Source organism: Alligator mississippiensis, chromosome 8, assembly GCF_030867095.1.
Source record: "Alligator mississippiensis isolate rAllMis1 chromosome 8, rAllMis1, whole genome shotgun sequence".
Lineage (NCBI taxonomy): Eukaryota > Metazoa > Chordata > Crocodylia > Alligatoridae > Alligator > Alligator mississippiensis.
The window spans coordinates 72,542,557-72,569,646 of NC_081831.1; the positions used below are offsets into that span (position 1 = coordinate 72,542,557).

The 27,090-nt window shown below is 47.2% G+C and overlaps 4 protein-coding genes and 1 non-coding gene across 6 annotated transcripts; 4 read left to right on the forward strand and 1 right to left on the reverse strand.

Moving 5' to 3' along the window:
- Nucleotides 1-4,349: 4,349 nt before the first annotated feature.
- Nucleotides 4,350-9,765, forward strand: LOC102567650 (putative defense protein 3). Its single transcript, XM_014607167.3, has 5 exons — nt 4,350-4,663; nt 6,070-6,182; nt 7,219-7,334; nt 7,972-8,036; nt 9,156-9,765. Exons 1-5 carry the CDS (start codon nt 4,459-4,461, stop codon nt 9,251-9,253), a joined length of 597 nt encoding a protein of 198 aa, XP_014462653.1. The 5' UTR covers nt 4,350-4,458; the 3' UTR covers nt 9,254-9,765.
- Nucleotides 9,766-11,366: 1,601 nt separating this feature from the next.
- On the reverse strand, nt 11,367-11,913 carry NDUFA1 (NADH:ubiquinone oxidoreductase subunit A1). The gene is made up of 3 exons (XM_006277374.4): nt 11,730-11,913; nt 11,549-11,638; nt 11,367-11,456 (listed from the first exon to the last, which is right to left on the reverse strand). Exons 1-3 carry the CDS (start codon nt 11,829-11,831, stop codon nt 11,436-11,438), a joined length of 213 nt encoding a protein of 70 aa, XP_006277436.1. The 5' UTR covers nt 11,832-11,913; the 3' UTR covers nt 11,367-11,435.
- Nucleotides 11,914-12,008: 95 nt separating this feature from the next.
- UPF3B (UPF3B regulator of nonsense mediated mRNA decay) lies at nt 12,009-21,800 on the forward strand. 2 transcript variants are annotated; one of them, XM_014607213.3, is made up of 10 exons: nt 12,009-12,164; nt 13,527-13,633; nt 13,817-13,923; nt 14,638-14,736; nt 15,653-15,763; nt 16,014-16,057; nt 16,800-16,988; nt 17,542-17,684; nt 19,433-19,724; nt 20,711-21,800. In XM_014607213.3, the coding sequence occupies exons 1-10, from the start codon at nt 12,009-12,011 to the stop codon at nt 20,855-20,857; spliced, it is 1,395 nt and encodes a 464-aa protein (XP_014462699.2). In that variant the 3' UTR covers nt 20,858-21,800. The 2 variants fall into 2 exon arrangements, with proteins under 2 accessions (XP_014462699.2, XP_006277435.1); XM_006277373.4 differs by having other exon boundaries at nt 12,010-12,164; nt 17,530-17,684.
- Nucleotides 21,801-22,936: 1,136 nt separating this feature from the next.
- On the forward strand, nt 22,937-26,088 carry RPL39 (ribosomal protein L39). The gene is made up of 3 exons (XM_006277372.4): nt 22,937-23,042; nt 23,229-23,332; nt 25,749-26,088. Exons 1-3 carry the CDS (start codon nt 23,040-23,042, stop codon nt 25,795-25,797), a joined length of 156 nt encoding a protein of 51 aa, XP_006277434.1. The 5' UTR covers nt 22,937-23,039; the 3' UTR covers nt 25,798-26,088.
- Nucleotides 25,144-25,276, forward strand: LOC132252365 (small nucleolar RNA SNORA69). The gene has a single exon (XR_009464259.1). It is a non-coding gene; the product is annotated as a small nucleolar RNA SNORA69 (small nucleolar RNA).
- Nucleotides 26,089-27,090: the final 1,002 nt, after the last annotated feature.

Sequence of the window (27,090 nt, forward strand, 5' to 3'; positions counted from 1 at the left end):
GCCTTTCACTTCGACTATACACGGTACATACAAACATCCCTTAGTATTATCTATCAAGCACATATTACACTTGCTTCATACATGGATATCGTGTCAGTCATCATGTACTTGACAGAAAACCAATGCATGAAATACAGGTCCCCTCTGCTGTCCCAATCCCATATACAAGCCCTCGCCCGCCCTTTCTGCCAACAAGTGCTGACCCTTAGCTTAGCCTATACCTATGAGGGGCTGAAACAACCCTCTGAAGTCCAGCCCTTGCCAGAACTTTTCATCCCCTCCTTCTGTCTTATTCCTTTCTCTGCCTCTATAGAAGTGCAGCTCGTGCATTGCTAACTGCAGACACTCCGTCGTGGAAAAGCACAACCTGGCAGTCACCAGACATGGGTGACAGGACATTTTTCCCACCTGGTAGTCAATGCAGGCTCCATGGGCGAGGGAAAATGAGCCTCTGTTTTCTGCAGTAACAGGCCCTGTTAGGGTGAAAGGCTTGTGCCAAGCCTGCCAGTAAGAAAAGCCCCACTAGGTGCGCCTGCACAAGACGCTAAGTCGCTAAAGTAAGTACTAAATGACTGTGCAGTATAGATGCGCCCAGATCGGAGAGGGACCAGGTATACCTGCTGACCTGCTTGGCACCGTAAAGCCAGGCCTCAGGATGTGAGCCCAGCTCTGCACCACTGGGAGCCAAGCTTTATGGCACAAATTAGCCCCTCATCCCCCTAAGTGCTACTCTGTTCCCCTTCCCCTGCTTGATCTGCTGCTCTGCTTTCTGCTCCCTGCCCTGTACTCCCTGCCCATCTCCCTGTCTCCTTCCCTTCCACCACATGCCCCCCACAGTGACTGCCAGTGCCGGTTGTGGAACAAGTGTCGCAGGCTGGCCACCCTTGCTTTACCATCTGCTGTTACTCCCTAGTCTCTTACCTCCTGGCTCCTCTCTTCTTTCCTGCCCTGCCTTGCTCTGCCCCCCAGCTCCAGGCTGTACTGCTGGGACTTCAGCTCCTTCTGGGGTCCCTGTATTTATCTTGCCCTCTACACCTGTCCCATTCTCTGATTCCTGCCCCAGCCTTTGGATTCCTGGCTTCCAACCCCTCGGAAAGACATCCCACATCCTGGCTGCCACTTAGACTAGAGAGACTAGTGCCCAGGGAAGTGCAGACAGGCTGGATTAATGCCTATGCTAATTATACCATGGCATCAGGCCACATCTCTGACTCTAACAGCCCACTGTTTCATGAAGCAGAGCAGGGTCCTGGAAAAGACCGTCCCCTCCCACTTCTCGACAAGGAGGAAGGGAGTGCTGCTGGAGGCACTGAGTACATTAGGTGCTTCACCATCCAGGTTAGTGTTTGGCCCTCGGGGTCTTTCATTTGGGTTAATAGCTAGAAACCATTGACCCCAGCTCCTATTTATTGGGCATGTGCACAAAAAACATTCAAAGCCAAGGACAGAAAATGAATTGGGTTGAACGCTTGGACTCTCTCCTGATGAAGGATGCTGGGGCAGGAATTGGGGTGAATGGGGTCTTTGTAAACACTTGGGAGGCAGACACTAGCCTACATGGGATTGTCCCTCTCGGGGTAAAATACCCATGGCACCAATATCCTGGGTGCAAATCAATCCCCCCTGGGGAGACGCTCCTTTCTGTTCTTTCTCACAATCCCAGTGGGTCCCTGGGCCCCAAACAGCTGTCACTGACTTTCTGGAGGATTAAGGCCCTGTCTTGCCTTTTACTGTGTAGTTCAGCTGGGATGCGCTGGACCAGTCCTGGGGGACTTGGATTCCTGACCTTGTGTTCCCTGTGCCCCACTCCTCCTAGTTTTCTACCCCTGATCCTCATGCTCCTCTTCTTCCACCCTGTTCCCTCACTGCTAGGTCTCCTGTCTCTCTTGCCCTGCAGCAGTGTAGCTGACCAGCTTATGATAGGAGATTCAGATGTGGTCTTTAATTGATTCCCAAGCTATCTCAGTCCTTTCAAAGGCTGGCAGAGGCAGGAGGCATGAGGAGTTTATCATGGTCTCGCACCAAAGCCAACAAAATGAAAAGAGCATGTCATCTGCGTAAGCTGCCCAAATAGCTATCGTATCAGGCTGCGTCCGTATGGCGGGGACTCAGTGTGCCCTCAGAGAAATGCTACAGCTCGCGGTGTGCAATAGCCCAGATTATATATTAAGGCCTGGAGCAGAAATGGGCCCTGTCTGCACACGGGCTCGGGGGTCCAGCTAACCACGAGGAAAATCAGATGTAAATCTTGGATCTCATTAGGGTCAATATTTGTCAGCTTAAATCCAAGAGAGCTCCATCTACCTCAGTACATCTGCTTCGACTACAAGATGGTGTTTTTCAAACTACCAACACGAACCCGAATGCTGAGGTGGCCACACTACAGAGACAGCCATACAAGAGGAAGGAGTGGTTACACCGTCTGAGGACCAGGCTGTTTCCCTATCAAGCATGTCTTAAGCATTAAGGACCTGACTTTTAGAGGCGCTGAGCACCTTTGGGTCCCATTTACTTCAGTGGGGCCTGGGGTTACTGAGCGTTTCAGGGCTTTCCCACGGTGAGGAGTGAGTCTAGGTGTGAGGAAGAGCCTGATCCCCAGGGGGGTGAGTGGAGACTCCCGGCTGACTCACACCAGGGTGAGCAAAGCAGATCAAGGCCTCACTTATCTCCGTGGATTCTTTTTGGGCTCTCGGTTTTGCAACGTTGTTGCTCCACAAACACCCAGAACTCTTTTCCTCTTTCCTTACTTCATGGCTTCCTCTTGCACCACTCTCCCTTTCCTCCCAGCAACTCTCTCATCTTCCTTCATGCTCTCCTCCTCTAGCCAAATGACAGGTGCTGCAAATTTCTCAGCGGGAAGGTGAACGAATGCCTGCTTGTTTTTTTCTAGCTACAGAGAAGACCTGACCGGCCTTGGCGTTTCCCGTACAGGCCATTTGAAAGGAAAGTCAAAGCGCTCTTTAATCTCTCTGCTGATAACATTCAGGGATTCCACATACAGAACCAGACACTCCCACCTCCTCGTATCTGCTTTTCACCAGAGCACTTGCATTTTTTCTAATGACAAGTGCCAGGAAAGCAAATGTGGTCGGTAAGTGAGCCTGGCCAGTGCACGAGAACTCAACAGACACTGCTGCCTCCAAATGGGCAGATTGTAATCAGTTCATTTGCACTTAGATGTAGGCCATTTGACTTGATATTATGAAAAGAATATTAACCCTGATTGTCTCTAGAATGTGAATTTGCTCTGGTGTCATGTATCCATGACAGAGTAACATGACAAAGACGCAGAAGCCTTGGCAGGGAGAATAGGTGTCTCAGGGGGGTTAGAAATGAAGATACATGGTCTTTCATCTCTAGAACATAGATCTGAAAGCAGGGTAGGTCTGCACTTTATAGCCTAACGTGTGCGTGTATGTGTGTGCATGTGTAACACAATTTTGCGGACTGCAACTCACTTCAGACGCTGATAAAGATTGGAATACAGCCCAGGCTAAGAGTGACTGAGAATTATTTCCATTTTATAACTGCTTCAGTGGCCATTTATAGGAAAGCTACCAGATGAGTTAGGAGAGCAAAGCCAGAACGCATGAAAGAGTGAGAGGCTGGAAAACAAAAGCAGCAAAGGCGGCATGGCATGGGTCCTCTTTTAGAGAGGAACTTGAGCTAAGGTTTGAATTTATTTTCAAACCCAGCACCAGTGCTGCTGAGGGAACTCCTCACCTTCCCCAACCAATGCTCAGGAGAGAACGTCCAATTGTGTGAAGTTTGGATTAGATCGGGGCAGGCAATTATTTTGAGCGGAGGGCCACTTACTGAGTTTTGGCAAGCTATCAAGGGCTGCATGAAAAGCAACCAGGGGCAGATAAATATTAATTTTCTAAATTTTTTAGGGGCCCCATGGGCTGGATAGAATGGCCTGGTGGGCCACATCCGTCCCGCAGGCCACATTTTGCCCATCCCTGGATTAGATCCTAGCTTTCTGGGGAGGTTAGGTCTTACAGGTTTGAGTCAGTTCCACTTATTAAGAAGGAACAAATTCTTTGTCACCAGTGTTTTACAAAACCCTTAAAAAGCAGGGGCTGAGTTCTACCTTTGGGCCCTGCCCCGACCTCCCCAGAATCTGACTTGGGGAAACAGCTCCAACAGAGCAAAGCTTGGAGACCTTTCTGTGAAGAGGTGGGGCAAGACATGTGCCTTAAAGCAGGCAGTGAAAGCAAATGCCTTTAAGTTATCCCAAAAGATCCCTTCTTCAGATTGCTAATAGCTAGAAACCACTGACCCCAGCCCGTGTTTATTAGGCATGCGCGTGAAGAACATTCAGAGCCGAGGACAGAAAATGAATCGGTCATGGGTAAGTGACTCAGCAGAGCCGTCCTCCTCTTAACCTGCCTTAAGTGTTTCTACTCTCAGAGGATTCAGTTTTGTGTGAAAGGAGAGAGGCAACCCCTCTCAGCCATGGCTCACTGGACTCCTTCGCTTCTCGGTGCTCTCATCTTTTGGACCACAGCTTTTCCCTGTGTTGCATTTCCAACAGGAGCCCCAGCATCAGCCTGCAAGACAATGAAGCCTATTCACATGGGCGTCCACTCCCAGCCACATCCTGCCCCCTATGAGTTGCTGGTGTGGGCACACTCCTTCACCAACGGATGGCCGATTACTGGTAATGTGGTTCAGACTTCTTAGCTGGATTTGTGAAGTGCCTTATGATCAGTGACTTGGTTGTAGTCCCCTGCCTTTTACATGCTGGTTTATGTCACAGGACAAGGGGACTTTTATTAGCCTCCCTCCCATCCAGTTTTCTCCCTGAACTGGAGAATTTCTATTTGTTGAATGCTTTTGAGAATATAGTAAAATGGGCGACAAGCAGCAGACAAACTTGAGAATGATGTGTGGGGGAAAGCCTCACAAAGCAAGCTTGAAGAAAAGGAAAGCGTCTCTGGATTGCAAACCAAGTGAGCCACCATGTAACAATCGGTTTCAGCATGTGCAGGCCTCATTCTGCTATTGCCGTGTTGACAATCTAGTGAAAAAATCTGGTGAAGCTGTGATGTCTAGAGGAGAGCCTCTTGTAGGATTAGGTCCATATACTAATCAGAAGGGACCTTTAACAGGTACCGGGCAGCTCAAGAATCAAACACTGATGCAGGGTTGTCACCTCTTGGCAGAGCTGTACAAGCGAGCACTAATTGGAAGTTGTTAATGCCTGCTGGTTCTCTGTGAAAAGGCTGGTGGCTGGGTGAGGACCAGAGGCAATGGAAATCAGTGGCAGGACTGGGAGTGGAAGCCAGGGGTCCTGACTCTGAAGACATCTGCCCCATACTCATCCTGCAATTCTATGTGGAGTTGCTTGTCTAGGGTACTGCAGAGCATATGCTTGCTTTCCCTCCTTCCTCAGTCTCTCATCTCTTTCTTCACAACCAGCATTCTCTCTCTGACTCCCTCTGCCCCCACAACAGTCCTGTTGCATCCCACCTGCACTTTTCTTACCAGTCCCTTCCCTCCAGGTCTCTTGCAACACTTGGTCTTGTCTCCTCAGACCAATGCTTCCCACAGGGCATAGAATTTAAGGCAGGAAAGGAGAGAAAGTCTTGGCTAGCTGCTCAGAAGCCCCAGGACTAGCACCCAGTGGAGAACCAGCTAAGAACCCTTTCCCTGCTTATAACCCACCTACTGTTACACCTAGGCAGAGTTGTCTCTGCAGTCTGGTTACACTTAAATTAAATAGTTCTCTCCAAGGGATTTTAAGGGCTCCTGTTACCACTGTAAAGAAACCAATACATTCTCTGCAGTCTGCCTGTGAGCTAAGGAAGTGATATCATCCCCTCTTGCAGAATGGGAAGATGAGACACAGGGAGATGAAGTGACATGCCCAGAGCCATACAGGACATCAGTTGCAAAGTAGGGATTCAACAAGGGGCTCCAAAGTCCCAAACCAACACCAGCACCTCAGGGCTATGTTTGCAGACAGAGCTGGTGTATTTAAGTGGGGGCTCAAAACTAATTAGCACTGGAGAAAGCAGCATCCCTCTGAACAACTAACATGCAGCGGATGTTTCCTGTCCCCAGTGCAGGTTTTGGGGCCGGAGTACCGAGGCCTGCTGTTGGAGGCTCGCATGTTTGGCTCCACTGCTGCACTTGGCACTTGGCAGAGCCCCCCTAATAATACCCGGTTCTTACAGGTGAGCTACGAGCCTCTCCTCCACCAGGGTGGTTTCATCAGGGTGGTTTGTGGAATAAAATCTAGAGAAGGAATCAGTCTATAAAGGCAAAGACAGCTGGGAGGCCAGAGACCACAGAGCTAGACTTGGAGCTCAGCTGTGTGGGATGGTCTGGATGGAGCCACACTCCAGAGCAAGCGGCCTGCTCTGCCTGCAAAGGCAGGAGAATCCACACAGCTGTAGGACAACCTGAGGAACTCTCCCCTCTTCTGCAGCTGAGTATAAGCAGCCATGACTGGGAGGACTGCCAAGGGTATGCCCTCTCCATTGCTAGGTGGCATTGATGGGGCTGGGTGTCCTGGCTTCAAACCGCTTGCTGTCCTGTAGCAGACTACAGGAATAGCACTTGGCCACTAAGGACACTATCGCATGGCTCAGTGATTATGCATATGCTGACTGGGTGCATCTACACGTGTCCCTCTGGTGCCTTTCTTACTGCATTGTCATTTAGTACTTACTTCCTTTTGGAAGTGCTAAATGACGGTGCAGTAACAGCCCGTACTGTGCCCTGCATGCGGCGCAAGGTTATTTTTGCCTGCTATGTCACCATAGCAACACTCTATAAAAGGCAGCATGTTGCTATGGCTATGTACCTGTGGTGTCACAGTTCTTGCCTGCAGGTGCTATGTAGCCATAGTGTGTTGCTACAGTGATGTAGCATCACACGTAGATGCACCCACTGTGCGCTGAAATCACAATGGTCTCTACACCTGTACACCTGTGGGGTGTGGTTGCCCTCTGATCTCCCCCGTGTCAGCATGCTGGGATGAAGGGATCCCCATTTACACAGCTTGAGCATAGTGAGAGCAGTTCGAGCTGTCAGGATATGTTGTGTTGCAGGTCTGTTTCCTGGGCTTCTGTGAAGGCAGGGGAGGTTATGTATAATGGCCCAAACTCAGATTTTTCACATGCAAACTGTCAGAGCAGCTAAATTGTGAGACAGGGTTTTCTCTGCATGGTGTAAACAATGCACTGATAGATTTCCCTTTCTTGGCAGTGCTCTGGGAACCCACAAGGAGCAGTCACTCATTCTAACATGGAATTAAAAACAAGCCTGGCCACATACACTTGGCTGCCCCTGAGCTCAGGCTGCCCTCCATTCATTGCATTCATGTAAGTGGATTTTCTGTTATTCCCCCACCTGCAGAGTCCCCTCCTCTTCAAGCAAGCAGCTCAAGCATATATTTTTCCCCTTTCTGTATCTGTACAGTACCAACATCTCCACCTTTTATGACCACATTAAAGTAGGATTTTCAAAAGCACCTAAGTGATTCCAGGGGACAAGTTCCATTGATTTCCAGGGGCTTCTGCACCCAGTCATTTAAGTGCTTTTGAAAATTCCACTAACATGAGAGGAACAATTAGCAATGGGGTCCCCAGAAAAGCAACAGCTGTACATGACTAAGACTGATTAATTCCCTGAGAGTTACAAGAGACTGAAGTAAAAGAACCTGCTATACTGCTAAAGGAAACAGCAAAAGATCCTGGAAAAAAACTGTATCCTGACCTCTTCTGGGGAAAGAAAAATCTTCAGCTATCAGACTGACACAGCTCCTTTCTGTATGTGTGCAATGGAGTGGATTTATTTTCCTATGAGGTTAGGCATATGCTACTACCTGCTAATGAATTTATGATGAAACACAGGCTGCTATGCAGAGCATCTCCAATAACTATAGGAATATTTTTGTAAAGCTGGGAAGGGGTCTTTCCCATTTGTAGTCATTGCTTTACGCTTTTTCCTTTTGAACAGAGCAACTGTGGCACACTCTCGTGAAACCTATTGGCTCAATATCAAATCCAAAATACTATGGAGAGGTGAGTAATTACTGAACATGTCATTACAACGTAGGGCAAATGTCCATTACCACAAAAAGGAGTTATATAGGCATTAAGCAGCACTGGTGTATCAGAAATATAGGGGATACTAGTATTCTATGTGCATGTCTTCTTTGAAATTGTTTTAATCATTCCCCCCCTTCATTACCTCATAGTCAAGCTGTATGTATTTAGCTCTTTTTATTCCTCTTCCTGACCTATATACTTCTGCCCCCAATATCCTTCCAGTTGTATTAGCATGATATCCAGACCTCTGTGTAACATTCCAGGTATCCTACGAGGGCATGATCCACTTGTTATTGATTTGCCACTGAGCAAATGTGATACTGAGCAAATGTGAGTTTTGCAGACAAAAAACAAACAGATTAGTTACCACATTAAGAGGCAACTCTCCAGCTCCAAGTGATAGGGATTGAAAAGGAAATTTTTGCATTAACTCCCACTGATGTTATATACCACAGGTATATCCCCAACTCAACAGAAGAGCAGCCCCTACTTTTGTTTCTGACTAGTCAGAAAACTTTCATAACCATGCTGAAGGCTAAATGATGCATTTTAATCTCTTGGCAATGTTGTTCTAGGACAGAGGTTCCCAAACTTTTTCTTACTGTGTACCTCTTTCCAGATTTATCAGCTGCCTGTGTACCCCCGCCAGCATGTTTTATATTTTAACACCTTAAAATGCCAGTTATTATTACAGTGAAAATTAAAACCGCCATTACCCTCCCCCAAGATGTCTTGCATACCCCCATGGGTATGTGTACCACAGCTTGTGAACCCCTGATCTAGGACAAGTCACACAAACTTTCTGCGGTTTCATCTGTCTCTTAGGTGCCCATACCTGCATCACCATTCTTTGCAAAAAATATCTTGTGAATGCAAAGGATCATTTCAAAGTTCATTGTGTTCTGTCCACTGCTTACTTTCTTTGCCAGACGAAGTGCAGGGATTACTGACCGAGAAGCAACTCAGGATTAACAGGAAAAGAAAAAACCTCCCCAAAGGTTCATATTAATTGCTTTGCCATGGTCTCCTCAATGATATATCCAAAACTAGTTATAAATTGAAATTAATTTCCATTTCTTCTCCAACGTACAGATCCTACAGCAACATGTGGCACTGAGAAGTTTACATGGACAGCTACCACTGTGATAGGCTTACTTTTCCACCTGCTGCTTTTGCTTAGCTGCATTTAGTAACCCGTGAAAATTAAGAGTATATCTACAACAGCTAAGGACTGTCACTGTTATTGGTAGCTAATTTTAATTGTATCTATAATAAATACAACTTTTAAGGCCTCAGCTACATGTAAAAGTTGTACCACAGCTCTATTATAGAATCTCCTGCTGTGGACTTGTTTAACTTTCTCCATGTTCACCCTAGGAACAGCATAGTGCTATGTGAAAGAATGTTATATCAGCATAACTGCATCCACACTAGGTGCTGTACCAGTATAACTGTGTTGGTTAAACCCACCACCAAAATAATTATAACAATAAATAACCAGCGTGTAAACTAGATCTACGATTAAGGTGGAGTGGTAAAAAGCCCTAGTGAAATTTCCAAGCATCCAGGAATCAGGCTTGCTAAGAAATAAAATCAATAGAGTGATTTTTAACTTCATTCTAACCGAGAATAATAAATGTTACAAGATCACCACTTTCTGTCTGTGAGCAGAATGTGTGTGTCTGAGCAGATGAATGCTAAGAGTATCGCTACACTGCTGTATGCTTTTTTGTTTAAAAAAAAAAAAAAGGGGGGGGGGGCTTGAAACAAGACATGTTAGAGATGTAATGCAGGAAGATACCTGTTGTAATAAGACAAATAAACATCAGTTGTATTGCCTAGGTCAGGGTCACCAACCCCTGGCGTATGTGCCAGAGCATGGTATGCGAGGCCATTTTGTTAGGCATACCACAGCCAGCCCAGGCTCTGTGCAGCTGCAGCTGACCATGTTGCAGCCAGGAGGCTGTGAACAGCTGCACTGGGCTCTGGAGCCCTGGGCAGCCTCTGTGGCGGGTGCACACAAACCTCAAGGTAGATAGTGGGGGAGGGGCCTGGGGCAGCACAATCCTGGCCCTTCCACCACTAGTGATGGTGCCCTGCAACCCAGTGCAGTTGTCTGTAGCCTGCCCACCAGCTGCTGCAGCTGCCTTGAGCCTAGAGCTCTGCCACTCGCCTAGAGGCGCATGTGCACCAGCCACTGCCATGTAGCCCGGTGCAGCTGGTTGCAGCCCTCCTCCAGCCTGGACTCTGGGCAGCTGCAGTAGGCAATGGGCAATTTCCAAACAGCCGTGCTGTGCTCCTGAGCACCGGCACCGGCTCCATGCTGACGGCAACTGCACACATACCTAGGGGCACAGGGTGGGGAAGGGGCCAGGGCAGTGTAACCCTGGCCCCTCCTCTGCCGTCTGCCCGGAGGTACACACGCAGCCACCGCCAGCAATAAGGATCGGGCCCCTCACAACTCCCCCACAGTCTGCTCCTGGCATGCCAACTCAAGGCATGGGTCTGGGGTGGGGTGTTTTTGGCATTATGGCCAAAGACGCTGCTGCCCCCTGACCTAGACTGTGCTATACTCCCACTTTTGTTCCTCAGTTTTGTGCAGGCTAGTAATACACATTCACATTAGTAAGCTTATACTCCAGAATTTCTCAGAGGTGTAATCATTTCATTTATTCAACTAAAACAAGCAATGCCTTCACTGCTGCAGGATGCACACTCCAACTTCTCCTTTTCAATATGGAGGACCTACAATTGCTTAGATTGTACTTGGCGATTAATGTACAAATCAGAAGCCAATATCTGTAACAAGTCAAAAGTCTTGGCTTTTATCAGCATTGCAGCATCAACAAAGCTTGTTTTTTGGGGGTTTTTTTTCAGTTAACATTGGTTTAATAGCCTGTTAAAAGTGTGGCAAAAAATAATTAGTTAGTGTATGCCTATATCTCTTCCTTAGCAATCTTATCCTCCACTAACGTGTGGCAAACATGTCATACATTCATAGATAAGGCTGGAAGGGACCTCAGAAGATTATGGGGTCCAGCCCCCTGCACCAAGCAGGAGAGACAACGGGGCGAGGTGACCCCAGCAAGGTGACGGTCTCAGTCTCCTCTTGAAAGAGGAGTCAGCTAAAACAACGTTTACAACACGAACTCCCTAGTCTTCCGCAAGACCTCGCACACCTACTCTGCAAGGCGTATGAGCCGACGCGATATTCCCACCGCCTCTTTTGAAAACATCACGGCCACAAGCGCAAAGACCGATCCCCGCCCACCGGTCTGCGTACAACATATAAAACACACCGCCTCACGTAGACATGCGTGTTTATTAGAACGATACTGCTTTTTACGGTTTTTCTGTCAAGAAGCTCACTTCTTAGTCGATGTTCTCCAAGCCCTGCAACGCAGAAGAAAATAAGTGAAGTCTCTGATGACACGTCCCCCCCGCCCCCGGGGAGCAGTTTGGCAGGGGTGACGAGGAGCACTTGCCTTGCTGCGGTGGTATATGTTCACGCCCGACACGAAGCGGTCCCGCTCCATCAGCGTCCACTGGAAGTGGTTCCGCGCCGCCCGCTTCTCCTGCGCACGCAGAGGGCAGGGGTGAGGCGCGCCGCCCGCCCAGCCCCAGCCCCAGCCCCAGGCCCAGCCCCAGCCCCGCCTCCAGCCCCACCTTGCCGCCGTTGGAGTAGCGGTAGAAGTAGGTGAGTGAGATGCCGGGCACCACCAGGCACAGCCACGTCATGCCAGCGAAGGGCAGGATCTCGTACCACATCGCTGCGCCGCCCTTGTCACCGCCACCAGCACCAGCGCCAGCGCCGCCACCCCACCATGCACCGCGCGACCCAGCAGGCCCCGCGCGGGGCAGCCCGATTGGCTCCGCCGAGCTGCAGCGCCGCGCTGCATGCCGGGACCCCTCCCTCGGGGAATCCCGCGAGAGCGGCGGCGGCCAATGGGCGTGCGGGGGCGTGGCCGAGCCGGCGGGATGAAGGAGGACAAGGAGAACACCAGGCCCAAGGAGAAGCGCGGGGTGCCCGCGCCGCCCCCCGCACCGCCCCCCGCGCCCGACGCCGACCGGCCCAAGGACAAGAAGGAGACGCTCAGCAAGGTGCGGCCGGCACCCGCCCCCCCCCCCCCCCCACAGGGCCCGCTCCGCAGTCGGGCGGCTCTGCCCGCAGCTGGCCGGGCTTCATGGCGTGTCACCGGCGTCATGTGTGCGGCCGGCTGCGTTTCTTGCGCGTGTCATTCCGGTCTCCGTTCATCGCATGCTTTTGCCGGGGGTGTGCAGGGCGTGTGGCCGGGCTGTGTTGATCCCGCGCTTCCCCAGGGACTTGCGTGACGTAGCGGTGGAGCGCAGGTGCGAAGGTCCCGGGTGCTGAGTGGGAAGGTCCTCGAGCCCCGCGGCCGGGAGCCGGGAGCGACAGCAGCAGTGGAACGAGCCCTGGTCGGGCCGGTTGCTCTGCCTTTCAGCATTCGCTCTCTGCACCCGTGTGACGCAGACCTGCGTGTTGTGTTGCTGGGCAGGGATGGGTAACATGGCGGATCTGGGCCCTCTGCCTGCATGGCTGGGGCTGGTCCCCATGGAGACCCCAGCCATTGTGACAGCACAAGGCTGGGGTTGCCATGGAGACCAGCCTCAGCCACACTGGCAGGGGGCAGGGCAGGGCAGGGGGCTGCTCTGGAGCTGCTGGGATCTTGTGGCCAGGGCGGTTTGGTCCGGGGCCAGGGCAGAGCTGCGATCTGCCATCTACATGCTCTGGGTGGAGATGTGCAGGCGGCAGATTGTGGCTCTGCCCCGGCTCGGGACGTGGCTGTCACTGTTGCAAGGAGCCAATACAGAGCCGCAATCCACAGCCTGCGCACCCCTACCTGAAGCATGCAAGTGGCAGCTGGCCCCGGGCCAAGCTGCCCCCACTGCAGGATCCCAGCAGCTTTGGAGCAGCCCCCTGCCCTGCTCTGCCGGGTGCCCTGCCAGCTCAGCTGGGGCTGGTCTTCATGGCAACTCCAGCCTTGCACTATCATAGTCAGCAGCTGGAGTCTTTGCCCCAGCGGTGTGGGCAGGGGCTGCTGGGAAATGGAGTCCACTGCCAGCTGGGTCTGGCCCACAGGCCAGACTTTGTCTGCCCCTGGCCTAGGCCCACCAAGTCTTATTATAAGCCTGCCAGAAGAGTGAGGCCACTATTGGGTGTGACACAGGAGTCTGGGCAAGAGGGACCTATGGTCTGATCCAGGAAATGTCAGTTCTTATGATTTAATGTGTGGCAGGGGCCTCAGTTATGGATGTGGCCCAAGGCTGCTGCTGCAGGGCATTTCCCCCAAGCCTTGCGTAGACCACAGGTCTGTTATCGTGCAACGTCTCGGGTAATGAGCTCAGTGGAAACGGAGGGGAGATGACATTATCTTCTTACCCTGTCTCTTTTGTTTCTATCTCTTCCCACCCTCACCCCCCTCCCCGGCATCACTGGGTCAGGTTGTAATTCGGCGCTTGCCTCCCAGTCTGACCAAGGAGCAGCTCGAGGAACATCTTCAGCCTCTGCCTGAACATGACTATTTTGAATTCTTTGCCAATGATTCCAGGTGCATAAAGTTTGGGTTTGAGGTGGGAGGTTTTTGGGTTTGTTTGGAGGAGGGTGTTTAGCACATGACTCCACTGTGTTGGAATGGACCGTAAGCGTATACTTGTAGTTCCTATAACTAGACTAATCAGCAATTCTATCCAGCTTAGTTTCCCCTTATGTTGCTTGTTTTTGTCTCTTGCAGTTTGTATCCTCACATGTTTTCCCGAGCCTACATCAACTTTAAAAACCAAGAAGACATAGTACTATTCAGGGATCGTTTTGACGGTTATGTTTTTGTTGATCACAAAGGCAAGTACTCAAAATGTGGTTATATACTTAGTATCTTTTGACTTGTATATCAGTAGCCTTAGGTGAAACATAGTTATGCTGAGGTAAAAGGGGAAAGAGATTATTTACTTTGTATCGTTTCCTTTACAGTAGTTCCTGCCTGGTCATTCTTACCCTGCAGCAAATGAAAGCTTAATTATTGTGCTTTAATCCTTTCATGGGTCTAAACATCACTTTTGAAATGCATACGTATTCTGTGGCTTTGAACCCCAGTAATTCATGTAATCTTTTTGCAGTAATATATTGAATCTATGCATCTTAATATGCTTGCCATTCAGAAGAAACCTTGAAAAAAGATTCTGGCTATTATGCATGGATGTTACATTCTACTGGATATTATCAAGATTAGGGATTTTTTTTTTCCCCAGTTACTTTTAAAATCACCTTCTATTCACACAATGAATGAAGCAGGGGAAGTGTACAGGGGGAAATGGGGCATGACCATAACGCATAAATATAAAATGTAATGGGCATCCTTACTACTAACACTTCTGAGTGCTAGTCTTTGTAAATTTAGCATTCATTTAATGCTGTTTTTCAATGTATTCTGTTTATAGTCTGTAAATGAAATATCTAGTTAGATGTTCTAGGGTTGCCTGTTTCTTGTAAGCATCTGTCCTAATGTAAAATAGTGGCAGACATTTAAGTTATTGTGTATTTTGTTCTGTATAACAGGTCAGGAATATGCTGCCATAGTGGAATTTGCACCATTCCAAAAAGCTGCAAAAAAGAAGAGTAAGAAAAAGGATGCCAAAACTGGGACTATTGACGATGGTATAACAGCTAGAGTTGTTTGTTTGTATGTGTTTATATCCATCAGCTTATACATGAGGCAGAACCATCTTACAGCAAAAATGTGAATGTTTTTTCCACAAGTTACATATCATACTTGTTAAGTTTAAAGTTTGCAGGCATTCTTTTGTGATGCTAATGTTACATAGTAAAAAAACATTCTCCAAAATGTCTTCAAAAGTATTATTGTGGTGCCTCATGGCTGCAATTAAAGGTCATGATCCCTTTGTATTAAACACTATGCAGGCAGGCAGTGAAAAGATGGTGTTTGTCCCAAAAGCTTCTCCAAGTTCAGTGCACTAGCAGAAAAGCAGGCAACTATAAACTAATAACACAATTAGCTCAATACAGAAATCATGGTAGAGTATAACCTCACAAATTCGGTTTTCAAAAATCCAGCACTTTTTTTAAAAAGACACTACGTCGGGGGTTTTCAACTTTTTTTGACTGGTTGCGGAACAGTGGGCAAGAGTAGCAGCAGCCGCACGTGGAGTGGCAACACAGGGCAGTGGATGGCAGCTGCCGCATGCAAGCTTCCCCCCTGTGTCCAGCCAGTCAGGCAGCGCCAAGCTATGCGCTTTCCGTATGTTTCAAAAATCCTGAATTTTCAAATTTCTGACAGGTGCAAGGTCCCAAAGATGCCAGATTTATATGGTTATACTGTATAAAGAAGTTGAAGTTTTGCATTGGTGCTGCAATTAATTGCATAATTTACTAAACATAAGAGGAAGTGTGGTCCCTGTCTCGGAGTGTCTCAGCCAATTTAACTTGGCTAAAGAGAAATATGGGGCTGTAGTTCATTGAAGAACTGTGTTAAGGAAAATGCAAAATGCCCATTGCAGACTTCCAGTAGAGGGCATACATGCAGATTTTATGATGCATCAATCTATCTCCCCAGACCCAGAGTATAAGAAGTTTTTGGAAAGTTACAGTGCAGATGATGAAAAATTAACATCTACTCCTGAAACGCTACTGGAGGAAATAGAAGCAAGAAACAAAGAGCTAATAGGTATGAAAACTGCTATCTTGACATGAACCTCTTTCTATAGCATGGAAAGATCTATATGGTGCAGTATTTCCTGAGTTTGCAACTCTTGTATGTTGAGTATTCTGTATTCCTTTTTTTAGAGTTAGTATCATTAAAGTCATGGGTTGCTTAAAATGATACGTCTCTCATCTACCTCGTGGTTCTATGTACAAATATAAGATTTTTGATAAGACACAATATTTACTTTATTTATTTATTTTTCCCCTTTAAGCGAAAAGAACAACGCCTCTTCTGAACTTCTTGAAAAATAAGCAGGTAGGGTTTTTCTATATTACCTACATAGAATTTTTTTTCTTCCTTGCTTCTACAGAAATTGTATATGCACAGTCGTGTCTTCATAAATTAGTGGTTTTTGGGGGGTTCAAGATGGATGGCAGTGCTGTATGTAGGCCAACTATAGCCCTACTTCTGCTGTACAAGCTTGTTGGCAGATGAAAAATATAGTGTGCTCTTAGTCTAATGATTTTATTTGGAAATAGGGTATAATATTTTGGGAGACCCAGTTAGTTGTTATAATTTTCAAACTGTTTTCAGAAGCCATTTTCAAATTGCTAAAGTATTCCCCTCAGACTGTGCTGTGAATGACTGGACTTAACAAAGCAGTCCTGGTTGCAGTGGAATACCAGGCCTAGTTAAGTGCAACTGTGTGACTGGCCAACCAGATTCTGTTTTATATCTGAATTTTCTTTTTTTTTCCCAGAAACCTACAGTAACTTTGTATTTAATTTTTAATGGTGGGGAAACTCATAATAGGGTGTGGGTGATCTTTCAGATTAAAATCCAAGTTTATCAGTTACTTTCTCTCAAACCTCGACCCCACAGTTTTTCAAGTTTGGGTAGTAATATTACTGAAGTTTACCATTTCTTAAGAATTAGATACAGGTTTTATATTAGTATATTTTGAAGATTTTTCTGTCACTTCTGGCTGGGAGACTTTGTGGACATTTTAAAAGGAATTTTCACTTCATATCCCATTTCCTTTTCTTTCCCACTTCAGAGACTGAGAGAGGAAAAGAGAGAGGAGAGGAGAAGGAGAGAACTGGAAAGAAAAAGACAAAGAGAAGAAGAAAGGAGAAAGTGGAAAGAGGAGGAGAGAAGGAAAAGAAAAGAAGCAGAGAAATTGAAGAAAGTAGAAAGATTTCCAGAGAAAGAAAGGGACAAATCAAAAGATGAACCAAAGATTAAGGTATAGGACGTTGAATTATTAGAGAGAATTTCTCCCCCATCCCATATGGAAGCTGCCTTACAGCATCTCTAAAAGTATATGTCTCATATTAACCTAAAAATAAAATGGAATTTAGTAGTTGTTGGTGATTCCAATTTCATAACATTCAAGCTTATTTAAAGTATACTGAGGATTTTTATGCTACACTTGTTATTTCCTGTGTCTTGATAAATATGAACAGTTTGCATGGTGTGACTTAAGCATGTGTTTCCTTTCTCCCAAAACATATGAGCTTGGGTCTTGGTTGTGCGTATGATTTCTGGTTTGAACTTTTCTTTTTCTTCAAATTGAAAACAAATGCTCTTGTGCAGTTGGGTCACAGCTTCCTTTGTAGACAGCACAACCTGTGAGTCTGGAGTGTGACAGGTAGGTAGTTACAGGAATGCATACATCTTGCATGACACAAACTTTAGTTTAGCTTACAGTAGTTGAGCTATAACGCAGAGCAGTGTAGGATTGCAAGGTGTTTTTTAAGAAAATAAATTTTGCATTTTGTACGTAGCTACTTAAAAAGCCGGAGAGAGAGGAACGCGATTTGGAGAGAAAGGAAAAGTCCAAGAAGCTGGAAAAAGAGAGGGAGGAAAAAAACATTGCTGCCCTAAGTACTGTATCAGCCAAACGATCTGACGGGGAGGCAAAAGAGGAGAAGGCAAAAAAGTAAGTTCTCCGGTGCATATGCAGCATGTGACTTGGAACAAGGCTTGTTTCTAGAGTACATAAAGCTTATGTTGCCTTATCATTAGAGTTTTCAGAGCAGCACCAGGACCCCCCAGTTCTGATATAGTTTGTGTGGGGTAGTGTTCCCAGGCTTGACCCATAATACAGTAATTTGGAAATAAAAGACAATATCTGTGTTTAACTCCATGGGCAGTCTAATGCTTTCTACTAACTGCAGGCTTTACAGGAGGAGCCCCTACCCTGACTGGCTGAGGCCTGGGTTAAAGGGGTATAAACCACCTCTGCGTAGTCCATGATCCGCACCAATTTATAGCAGCTTCTCGGAGCAATAGGAGCTGTTTTGCATTTGCTAGCAAGTGTTCCTTTCTTCGCTGCCTCTGAAGAGAAATGACATGGGGCTACAGGCTCTGCCCCTGCAGCTAGAGAGTTAGCAGTGCAGGGTGGACAAGAGAAGGGTCAGAACAATTCCTGGGTTCCAGACCATGTATGCTTCCATAAAGGTCAGAGTGAAGGGCAGATACAGCAGTAATTAAGCTTACAATACTCCCCAATGATATATGAATGTGTCAGTTCTCCCATGAGTCCAGGGACTGAGGTGCGGAAAAGTTTAAGTGACTTCCAGAGCCGCAGAGGGCACTAGACAGATATGGGATTTTCTAACTCATGGTCCTGCCCGTTGCTGCCTTCATTATAAAGCATGACATGCTACTCTCTCTTTTTTTTTTCTCACTCCCCCTCCACTACTTCTCTCCCTCCCATTAGATTTCCCCAGGTATGACTGGGCTTTTCCAGACGCTAACTTGTACATTTTAGACAGTTAACATCTAGTAATACTGGTGCAGATTTGCAGCTGTAGCACTCTGGTTTAATTATCAGCAGGAATCCGGGTTTTCCCTGATTTATTATTATTATTTTTATTTTATTTTTATTTTTTATTTCTTTTTTTTTAATATATCAATCGACAATTCCCTGATAATAAATTGTGAATTCTCTTTTTTTAAATCCCATGATTTAAAATGAAAAGCCCATCACTCCTGCCCCTCCCAGGCCCTGCTTGGGCCCTCTGCCACCTCCAGCCCTGCTGGAGGGAGTCCCCAGCTGTCTGGGGTATGGAGCCAGGGACCCCTGCCCCCCACAGGAGGCAGCAGCTGCTGCAGTGGACCAGAGCCCAGCTTCCACCTGCCCTGCTGCCTGCCTGCTGTGGGCTTGGGTGGGGGGGCAGCTTCCCACTGCTGCCTATGCTTCTGGGAGGCCCGAGGAAACCTGTGCCCCCAGATCTGTGCGTGGGGTGGGGGTAGGTGCAGGCTGACCTCTGTGGGCTTGGGCTCCCACACTGGTATCCTCCGCCAGGGCCTCTGCAGCCTGGCGAGTGCAGCCCAGTGCTGCAGGAAACAGCAGGGCCATGCAGGGATTTCCTCCCCCTCTGCCCCCCCCCCCAACTCTACCTGCGGGAGCTTCTCTCCAGGCTACTTGGCAGCCATGCCCCTTGCAGGCTGGAACTCTAACAGCCTGCAGAGAGCTCATTGCAAAACTGCAAAATCCATGGGTTTCTCTGGTAAAATGAGAAATCTGCGTTTGCTTCCGGTAAAGGGTAAAATCTGCAGCTTTCTCCGTTTCTTTTCCCATGGGGAGTGGAAACAAAACCTGGATCCCTGATTTATCAGATCTTTTTTAACTTAATTATCTGGTTTTGGTGTTTTGTTTTGTTTTGTTTTTCTTTTATCCAGGTCTGAAGATGAGTGTGGAAAAGACTACAGGGACCGGGATAGAGACTTTGAGAGAGACCGAGAAAAACTGAGGCGCCAAGATGATGACCGCCGCAGACAGAGAGAGCGCTTTGATAGAGAGAAGGTTTTTAGAAGAAAAGAGGAAGAGGTGAAGAAGGAGAGAGACTCATTCAGAGAGAAAGGAAAGAAAAGTGATCTTATGGACTTCGCAAGTAATCCCGATAAATTTGAGAGAGCAACCAAAGATGACAAAAAAGAGGATCCAATTAAGAGAGATCGGATCAGAAACAAGGTGCTGGGTCTTTTCTAACTAACATCCAATATGTGTGTTTTATGACAAACACTCCTCAAGGGAAGGCTGGATCTATTTATCTCCTTAGAAACTTTTTCTCCTTTATACAGTTATTAACTGTAAGGTTTTCCATGAAGCATAGGGAATATATAACAGACTCTGTCAGCCTTGACACTGCTAAGCTGAACTTGATCTTGGAGAATGTCTTGTCACTTCATAGAAAATGCGTAAGAGTCCAGGTATTATTGGCCAAGTCCTAAACAGAAAAAATCAATCAATATCTTCTAACTTTTTACCAGCAGATAAATGTCAACTTTTAATCTTCTAGGTGCCAGTAGAGAATCAATAATGTAGGACCACATTCTTGCTGATGCTGCAAGTGGGTTCATGGCAGAAAATAAATCTTTAGAAGTGATCTAGTGATGCAATAAACTGCTGGCTCTCTTAAGCATTCTCCAAAGCACTGTGCAGAAGCTGCTCTGGTAGAACTAGAAGAACTGCCAAGCTGTGCAGTTCCTGTGCTAAGCTGCATGCAGTCACTAAGCAAAATAGCCCTAAAGCATTTTTTCCTGCCCTCAGGAGTAACGGGTCTAGACCAGATGTAAATAAATCTGTTTTGCAGCCTCTATGCAACTGTTTCATGTCCCATCTAAAAGTTTTTATTACTGAGGAAGAAAAGCAGGATGTAAAGTTTTTGGGAAAAGCTTTGACATTATCCAGATACAAGTCAAACTGAGCATTTTTTAAGAAGTCCTCTTTGTGTGAACACTTCCAGTTTGTTGAAACAGTGAGATGAAGAGTGTAAGCATACTATCTGTGCCATTCAGCTTGTACCTCAGCCATGCTTTGAATAATTAATAGTCTTCTGAGTAGTCTGAAGTGGTCTGGCTCTTAGCAGTGTTATTGACCTCATCCCATCAAGGCTATAAGAATGACAGTGGTGTTTTGGCTGTTTGACAATCTATTTATGTTCTGGTGTGTTTCAGGATCGTCCAGCAATGCAGCTATACCAGCCAGGAGCCCGAAGCCGAAGTCGACTTTGTCAGTATGAAGACAGTGCTGCAAAACCTTCAGATCAGGGAACAGATAAAAAACAGGAAAGTGAGACCAGTAACACAAAAGAGGAGGAGTGATTAGCATATGGCCTTATGTGTTCTGACTGTCTGCGCAGCCAAAGAGGATGTCTACGCAATCCAGAAGTGCCTTCAAAGAGGAGAAGGAATGAAGGACGAAAAGGGGGCTTCGTGCTGTTGGATGTTTCTGGTTCAAGAACCTCAGTTGCAGATTCAGACCTTGAAATGCATTCTCATTTGTATTTTCAGTTGCCCAGATTTATTTTTACAGCATAAGAGAATAGGGGAGAAGAAAACAGTTGAAAGTGGGAGTGATTATTTGTGGCCTTAAGTATATTGATAAACATGAGTTGCAGTCAGGAGGTTGACACCTGGATCTACAAGTGGAACTTTTTTTGTTGTTGTTTTGTTTTGGGTTTTGTTTTTTTTTGGTGGAGCAGTTACGAGACCTGTTTTTGATGCACTTATAAGTAGAGCAAGCTGACCTCCTATATTGCTATGGGGTGTGGGGCTTGTGCCTGGACCACAATAGTTAACTAATAAATAGCATAATTCTTGGAGGTTCTTGGACTATGGCTGTCGGTGGTCCAGGGAACCATACCCAAGGAACAAGACCCTGTAGGAAGTTTGGAAAGGAGAGAGGCTTCTGCCGATGCTTTCAGTTAGGGAAGCAACAGAAATTGATGATCTAAGAGATTGAAGTTTATGGAGCTGGTTACTACAGGATATTTCTTGACAAACCATGAAGCAATGTTTATTCAGCTCTAGCTGTAGAGAGTATCTGATTCTTTTCTCAAGCATTCCCTTTTGTTTTCTGTGTCTTTAAGAAGTAGGAAACTCTTGCCATTTCAGTCTCTGCTTCCTCTTTCTAGATGCACTGGAGTATTATGTCACAGCCCAGAAAAGAAATGTTACCACTAGTGGCTCCTTTTAAGCTAGCAAATTTTAGCCATAGTTATTTTGTACTAAAACCAATAAAAACTGTGAGAAAACACTGAAACTACTTTTGACTTCTCATCTTGCATGTTGTATAGAGCTGGTTTTATATCATGAGCTGTATATGTGCTATATCAGAGGTTTCCCTGATGATGATATGTAGGTTAAATATGTCAAGAGTTACCAGTAGGAGAGAGTCCTTCAAAATTTCCTTTATTTAGCTGGAAGTTATGCTGAGCAAGAACAAAGGAAGCTTAAACCAAGCTGGGGAAGGCTGCTTGTCTGTTCTACTGCTTCATTGTACCCTGACTGCCACAAAGTGGAGAAAAGCTTGCTTCCAGTGTTTTCCCAGATTTATGTCACGATGTAAAGGAAGAAAACTGCTGTAGTATTACCTGTGCTAGGCATGGACTGCAACTGCTTCTCATTATGCTCTGATGATGCTTACTAGCCATAACAGTCCAAAGCTCTCCTTTTTGGGCCTATTGTAAAGGTGAAGATGTAATAAAAAAACCATAATAAAAAACAATGGGTGGAAGCCAGACAAATTCAATTTAGGAACCAGATGTAGTGAAGGTGGTTAATTGCTGTTACCAGCTAGCATTGGAATCTCATTTGCTTGACCCTTCCCGACTCTGGGACATCTGCTTTAGTGGTACGCAGGCTGCTGCGGTTTGTTAGCGGCGGTAGCTGTACACGGGCTCCATCGGTGGTCTGCTCATACAGTTTTGAAGTCTCTGAGCAGTCCCTGAGAACAAATATCTGCTTGAAGGAGAGAATTAGAAAAGGTGGCAAGATCCAGTGCTTAAAATTAATTTAAAATGTTAAGGTGAGAAATGTTTTTTAAATGCACAAAAGTGGCTTTTGTGATACCATTTTCTTTCTGCGTGACATCTGATCTACTGGGAGGAGGGGGCAAGGACACCTCAATGTGCCAGCTTCTGCAAGTCAGGTCTGCGGAAACCAGCGCATGTGTTGCAAGCACTTCGCTACATGTAGATTCACGCCCCAAACCATGCAGACCACCTTCCGGGGGCTCTAGTCTAGGCCGTGCTCACAGCACGTGGCAGCTAACTTGGAGACCCCCGGGGAGCCAGCTCACCCCGCGCCGGGCAGCAGAGGGCGCTGCAGCAGCGGCAGCCTCGGGCCGGGCGCTGCAGTGAGGTGTAGTGCGCCGAGGGGCCGCTAGGCGCCGCTGTCCCGGCCGGGCGGCCCCGCCCCCCCCGTCTCCCATCAGCCCCCGCGCCGTCCGCTCGCACTTCCTCTTCCCGCACCGCCATTGCGCCGAGGCCGCCCGCGCCGCACTATGGTAGGACGATCCGCCGCCATCCTCCGTCGGGAGGCTGCGCCCGAGCGCGGCGGCTCGGCTCGAGCAAGCGGGGGCCCCTGCGGGCAGGCGGGGCGGGTTTGGGCGTGGGGCGGCGGGCGGGCGCGGGGTGGGAGGCAGCAGCAGCTGCTCCATCCCTTCTCTCTTTCTCTTCCCCTGCCCCCACAGTCGTCCCACAAGACCTTCAAGATCAAGCGGTTCCTGGCCAAGAAGCAGAAGCAGAACCGGCCCATCCCGCAGTGGATCCGCATGAAGACGGGCAACAAAATCAGGTAGGAGGTAGCAGGGCTGGTGCAGCTCTGGGGCGAGCAGCGTCCTGCATGGGGAAGCGCCGGGGGACACAGTGCCTCCCCCTGGGTGGCCTCGTCCTGCGCCCCTGTCCCTGGGAGCGCTGGCGCTGAGGCCGTGCGGAGGCGGGTTTTGTCAGATCGCCGGCATAGGAGGCACCTCTTTAGGGAGAGCTTCCTGGTGCGCCATTCTGCAACCAGAGCTGCGCGGGACTTGGCTGCCACGCCTAGCTTGCCACGGGTGTCGAGAGCCGGTTGGCAGGATTGCTCCTCCTGCGGCTGAATGATCCCCTTGCCTCCGTCGCAGATCCTTCCTGCCTTGTACCCCTCAAAAGGGCTCGGCTTCCTGGGGTCCGGTATCAGTGCTCCATGGCTAACCATCACTGCAGCCCGAAGCGAACAGTGCATGGCACTGAGGGGCTGCTGAAGTAGGGATACAAGGGCAGGATTTGTAGCTCTGAATCTTGTCAATGGAAATGATCTCTCTTATTAAACCAACTAGCTATTTGTACACCCCCCCCCAAAAAAATATATATATATATGTGTATATATATAAATAAATAAAACAGAACAGTAAATGTCTAGTTGGTCTAATAAAAGAGGTCATCTCTGTCACGAGATTTGATTCCTTCTGCTTCTACCAACACGGCTACAACCTAGATACTTGTTGATGGAAGTGGCTGAGTGCTCGCAAACGAGCGCTAAAGCCTTGCTACGTCAGTAATTGGTGAGTGCCACTTGAGATGCATGACTAAAAACAAGTGAAAACCTAGTTGATCTGTTTGGTGCGTGTTTCTCCCTCGCTGGCCTGGCCCAATGCTGCAGGTGCATCTTTGCAGCCCCAGTGTGGATGCAGATCTGTATTCGGACCTCTGTGTGGTGGGGGAAGGCCCTGCTGTTAATCTTTAAGCCACGTGCAGAAGTGAGCTCTGGGGTTTTAGCCTCCCATCTGGTGTACTCATCCATTCTGTGCTTCCTGATCAGCAGCCAGGAGCTTTGCCAAGGAGATGGGTGCATCTTAAGACCACCTGTTACTCCAGACAGGCAGAGGGTGAAACGGATGGTTTAGGAGACACTGGGGAGCCATCAGGTTAAACGAGGGATGGGTAACCCGTGGCACAAGTGGCACGCAGCAGATTAGGGAGCGGACAGGCAGCACGGTGGTATATAGAGCAGGAGCAAAAAGCAGAGCAGCATTTGGGGGTAGGGGAGGGCGCAGGGCTAATTTCTGCCAAGTGTGCTACAAAAGTAGGCCCCCACTGAATTAGACTCTGGGCCTTTCCGTTCCGTTCCGTTCCGTTCCGTACTCCCATTTTACTTGTTTGTCACTGTTACCAAGCTGTAAGTTTAGGACCCTTATCCTGGTAAGGCTGCCCCCAGCCTAGAGGTTAGCTTTGCTTCAGTGAAAAAAAAACTCGCATGGAAGAAAAACAGTCACCGTACTACAGCCCTGTGGAGGCCAAACCTGCTCTTGCCAGTTCTGGCTTCTACTGCCAGCATACTTGTTTCCCTCCCTTAGCTGGGATTTGTGACGAAAGCAAGAAGCCAGGTGGCTAGGTCAGGTTTGTAGCACTGTTGGTAACTTGCTCTGCTTTTAAAAGCCACTCTGTGCTGTACCTCAATATTCCCATTTGTGAAATGGGCACAGCGGTACCTTGCCACCTGTGGTGTGGGCTGTTCAGGATTACTGTTCCTAACCTGCTTTGTGCTACTTGCTCATAAGTGCAAAATATTTGGTTTGGTCTTCCAGCCCTTGGTGCACCATAATAATTAGTCCCCTGCCCAAAGCATTTGCCAAAGCAGGCTGCAATTACAGTGCTTCATTCTGTGGGAGTACTGCCATTTTTCCTGCTGAGAGTAATTCTGTTAATGTTGTCTTTGATTTCACCTATGCCTTGGTGAAACCATCAATCTTTAACATGTACAAGTCTGTTATTTTATAGCCTTAATTATGCTAGTTTTTGAATTAATGCTCTAGTGGATTTCCTGGGAGAAGTACTCTTGTGTTCTCATGCCAGAGTTGGCAATGGGAGTTTTTATTCTGCTAAAAATAGTATTGCTTGCTGATTATGTTAATGCTCCAGTCTGTTGCTGCCAGCTTCAGATGTATGGTTTCCTGAAAGTGGTGCGGTGTCCTGCGTACATGGGCTCAGTGCAGGTGTGCCTCCTTGGGATCTTAGACCCTTCTCAAAATGCTGAGTCTGTTTATGCTGGTTCTAATCTAAAAATCTCTTGCACACTTCATCTTCCTTTTAGAGATGAAATTTGAGTCATTTTCTGTCAACTTAATTAGCAAGTTGTCAAGCTTCTTACAGCTGGGTGAATTCTGCTGGCCATTATGTCAGCAGTAATACAGAGGCTCCAGTGTGCCTTGCTTACTAATGATGCGCTTTTGTTCTAGGTACAACTCCAAAAGGAGACACTGGAGAAGGACCAAGCTGGGCTTGTGAAAAGAAGAGACACTCTAATGAGAACTCTAATGGCACAGTACCCTGTTAATGACCACAACTTGCTAGAAAAAAAACACTGCTGACCTACTTTGAAGACCATGAACCTTGTCAACTTTTTAAAAAACAAAATAGTCCCAAAACAGGATGGTCAGAGGCATTCTGGAACCGTTACAGCAGAAAAGTGATGCCCTGGTATTCTATTAGTGTTCTTTTGTGCAACGCTCATATATGTATTGACTGAATTTGTATCGCCTCTTTACAGGTTTGTTAATAAATATGAGCTTTAATGGTTTTGGCTGAATTTATTTAAGACGCCACAATGTATGGAACAGTGGATAAATCTGAAAAATAGGAGCTATTATGGGAGCATTCATCGCTGTGGACAGTAGTTCTGTCCATTGCCTGCAACCAGCAGGCACAATTAGTATCCCCCTCTTGCACCCTTTTGTCATCTTTACTTGTAAAAAAGCAAGGCTTGTAACCCAGGTTTTAAAAGAAAAGGTGAGCAACTGCTTAGAGATGGCTGCCCTTGTGAGAGCTACTCCTGCAGAATGTGAAGAGGATCCCCTATGAATAGGTAAAATAGCTGCACCTTTTGGAAACTGATGCATACGATACCCACCAGATAGTCCTCAGCCTGATACTCCGCCCCGTGATCTTTACAGGCATCCTGCCTTTGGCATGCTGCTTGCTAATGTTCACAGCTGCTAGGATGGGTTTGTTAAAATACATCATGATGACTCTTGTACATAAAGGGCTAGATTTTATCAAAGGAGTGTTGGTTGTAGCTGTGTTGGTTTAAGGACATACGCAGGCAAGGTTTTTTGGGTAGATGTGATCTCCTTTATTAGGCCAACTAAATAGTTGGAAAAAAGTTATTTGCAAGCTTTTGGACACAAACACCGTTTAAGGGAGTCTCAGTGCCTGAAGAAGGGTGTTTGTGCCTAAGAGCTTGCAAAGAACTTTTTTCCAACTATTTAGTTTGTCTAATAAAACATCACATCTACCCAAAAAACCTTGCCTACCTTGATTTTTCAGAGGTACTTGGGCATTAAGAGATGCAGCTGGTGCTAGACTTTAAAACAGGTTCTGAGGGTGAGTTCTGCAGGGGGATACTGTATATTTTCCAAGTTGCCAGAAATAAAACAAGCCAAATATAGGGAGAGAATAAGGTAAAACAGCATGTGCTCAGTCACTGCTTTTAGCATTTCACTGCTAAACAAGTTCTGTGCTGCGGACTGGAGAGGATGTGTTAAGGAAACCGGGCCTAGTTATGGTTTCCTTTTCCAGTTG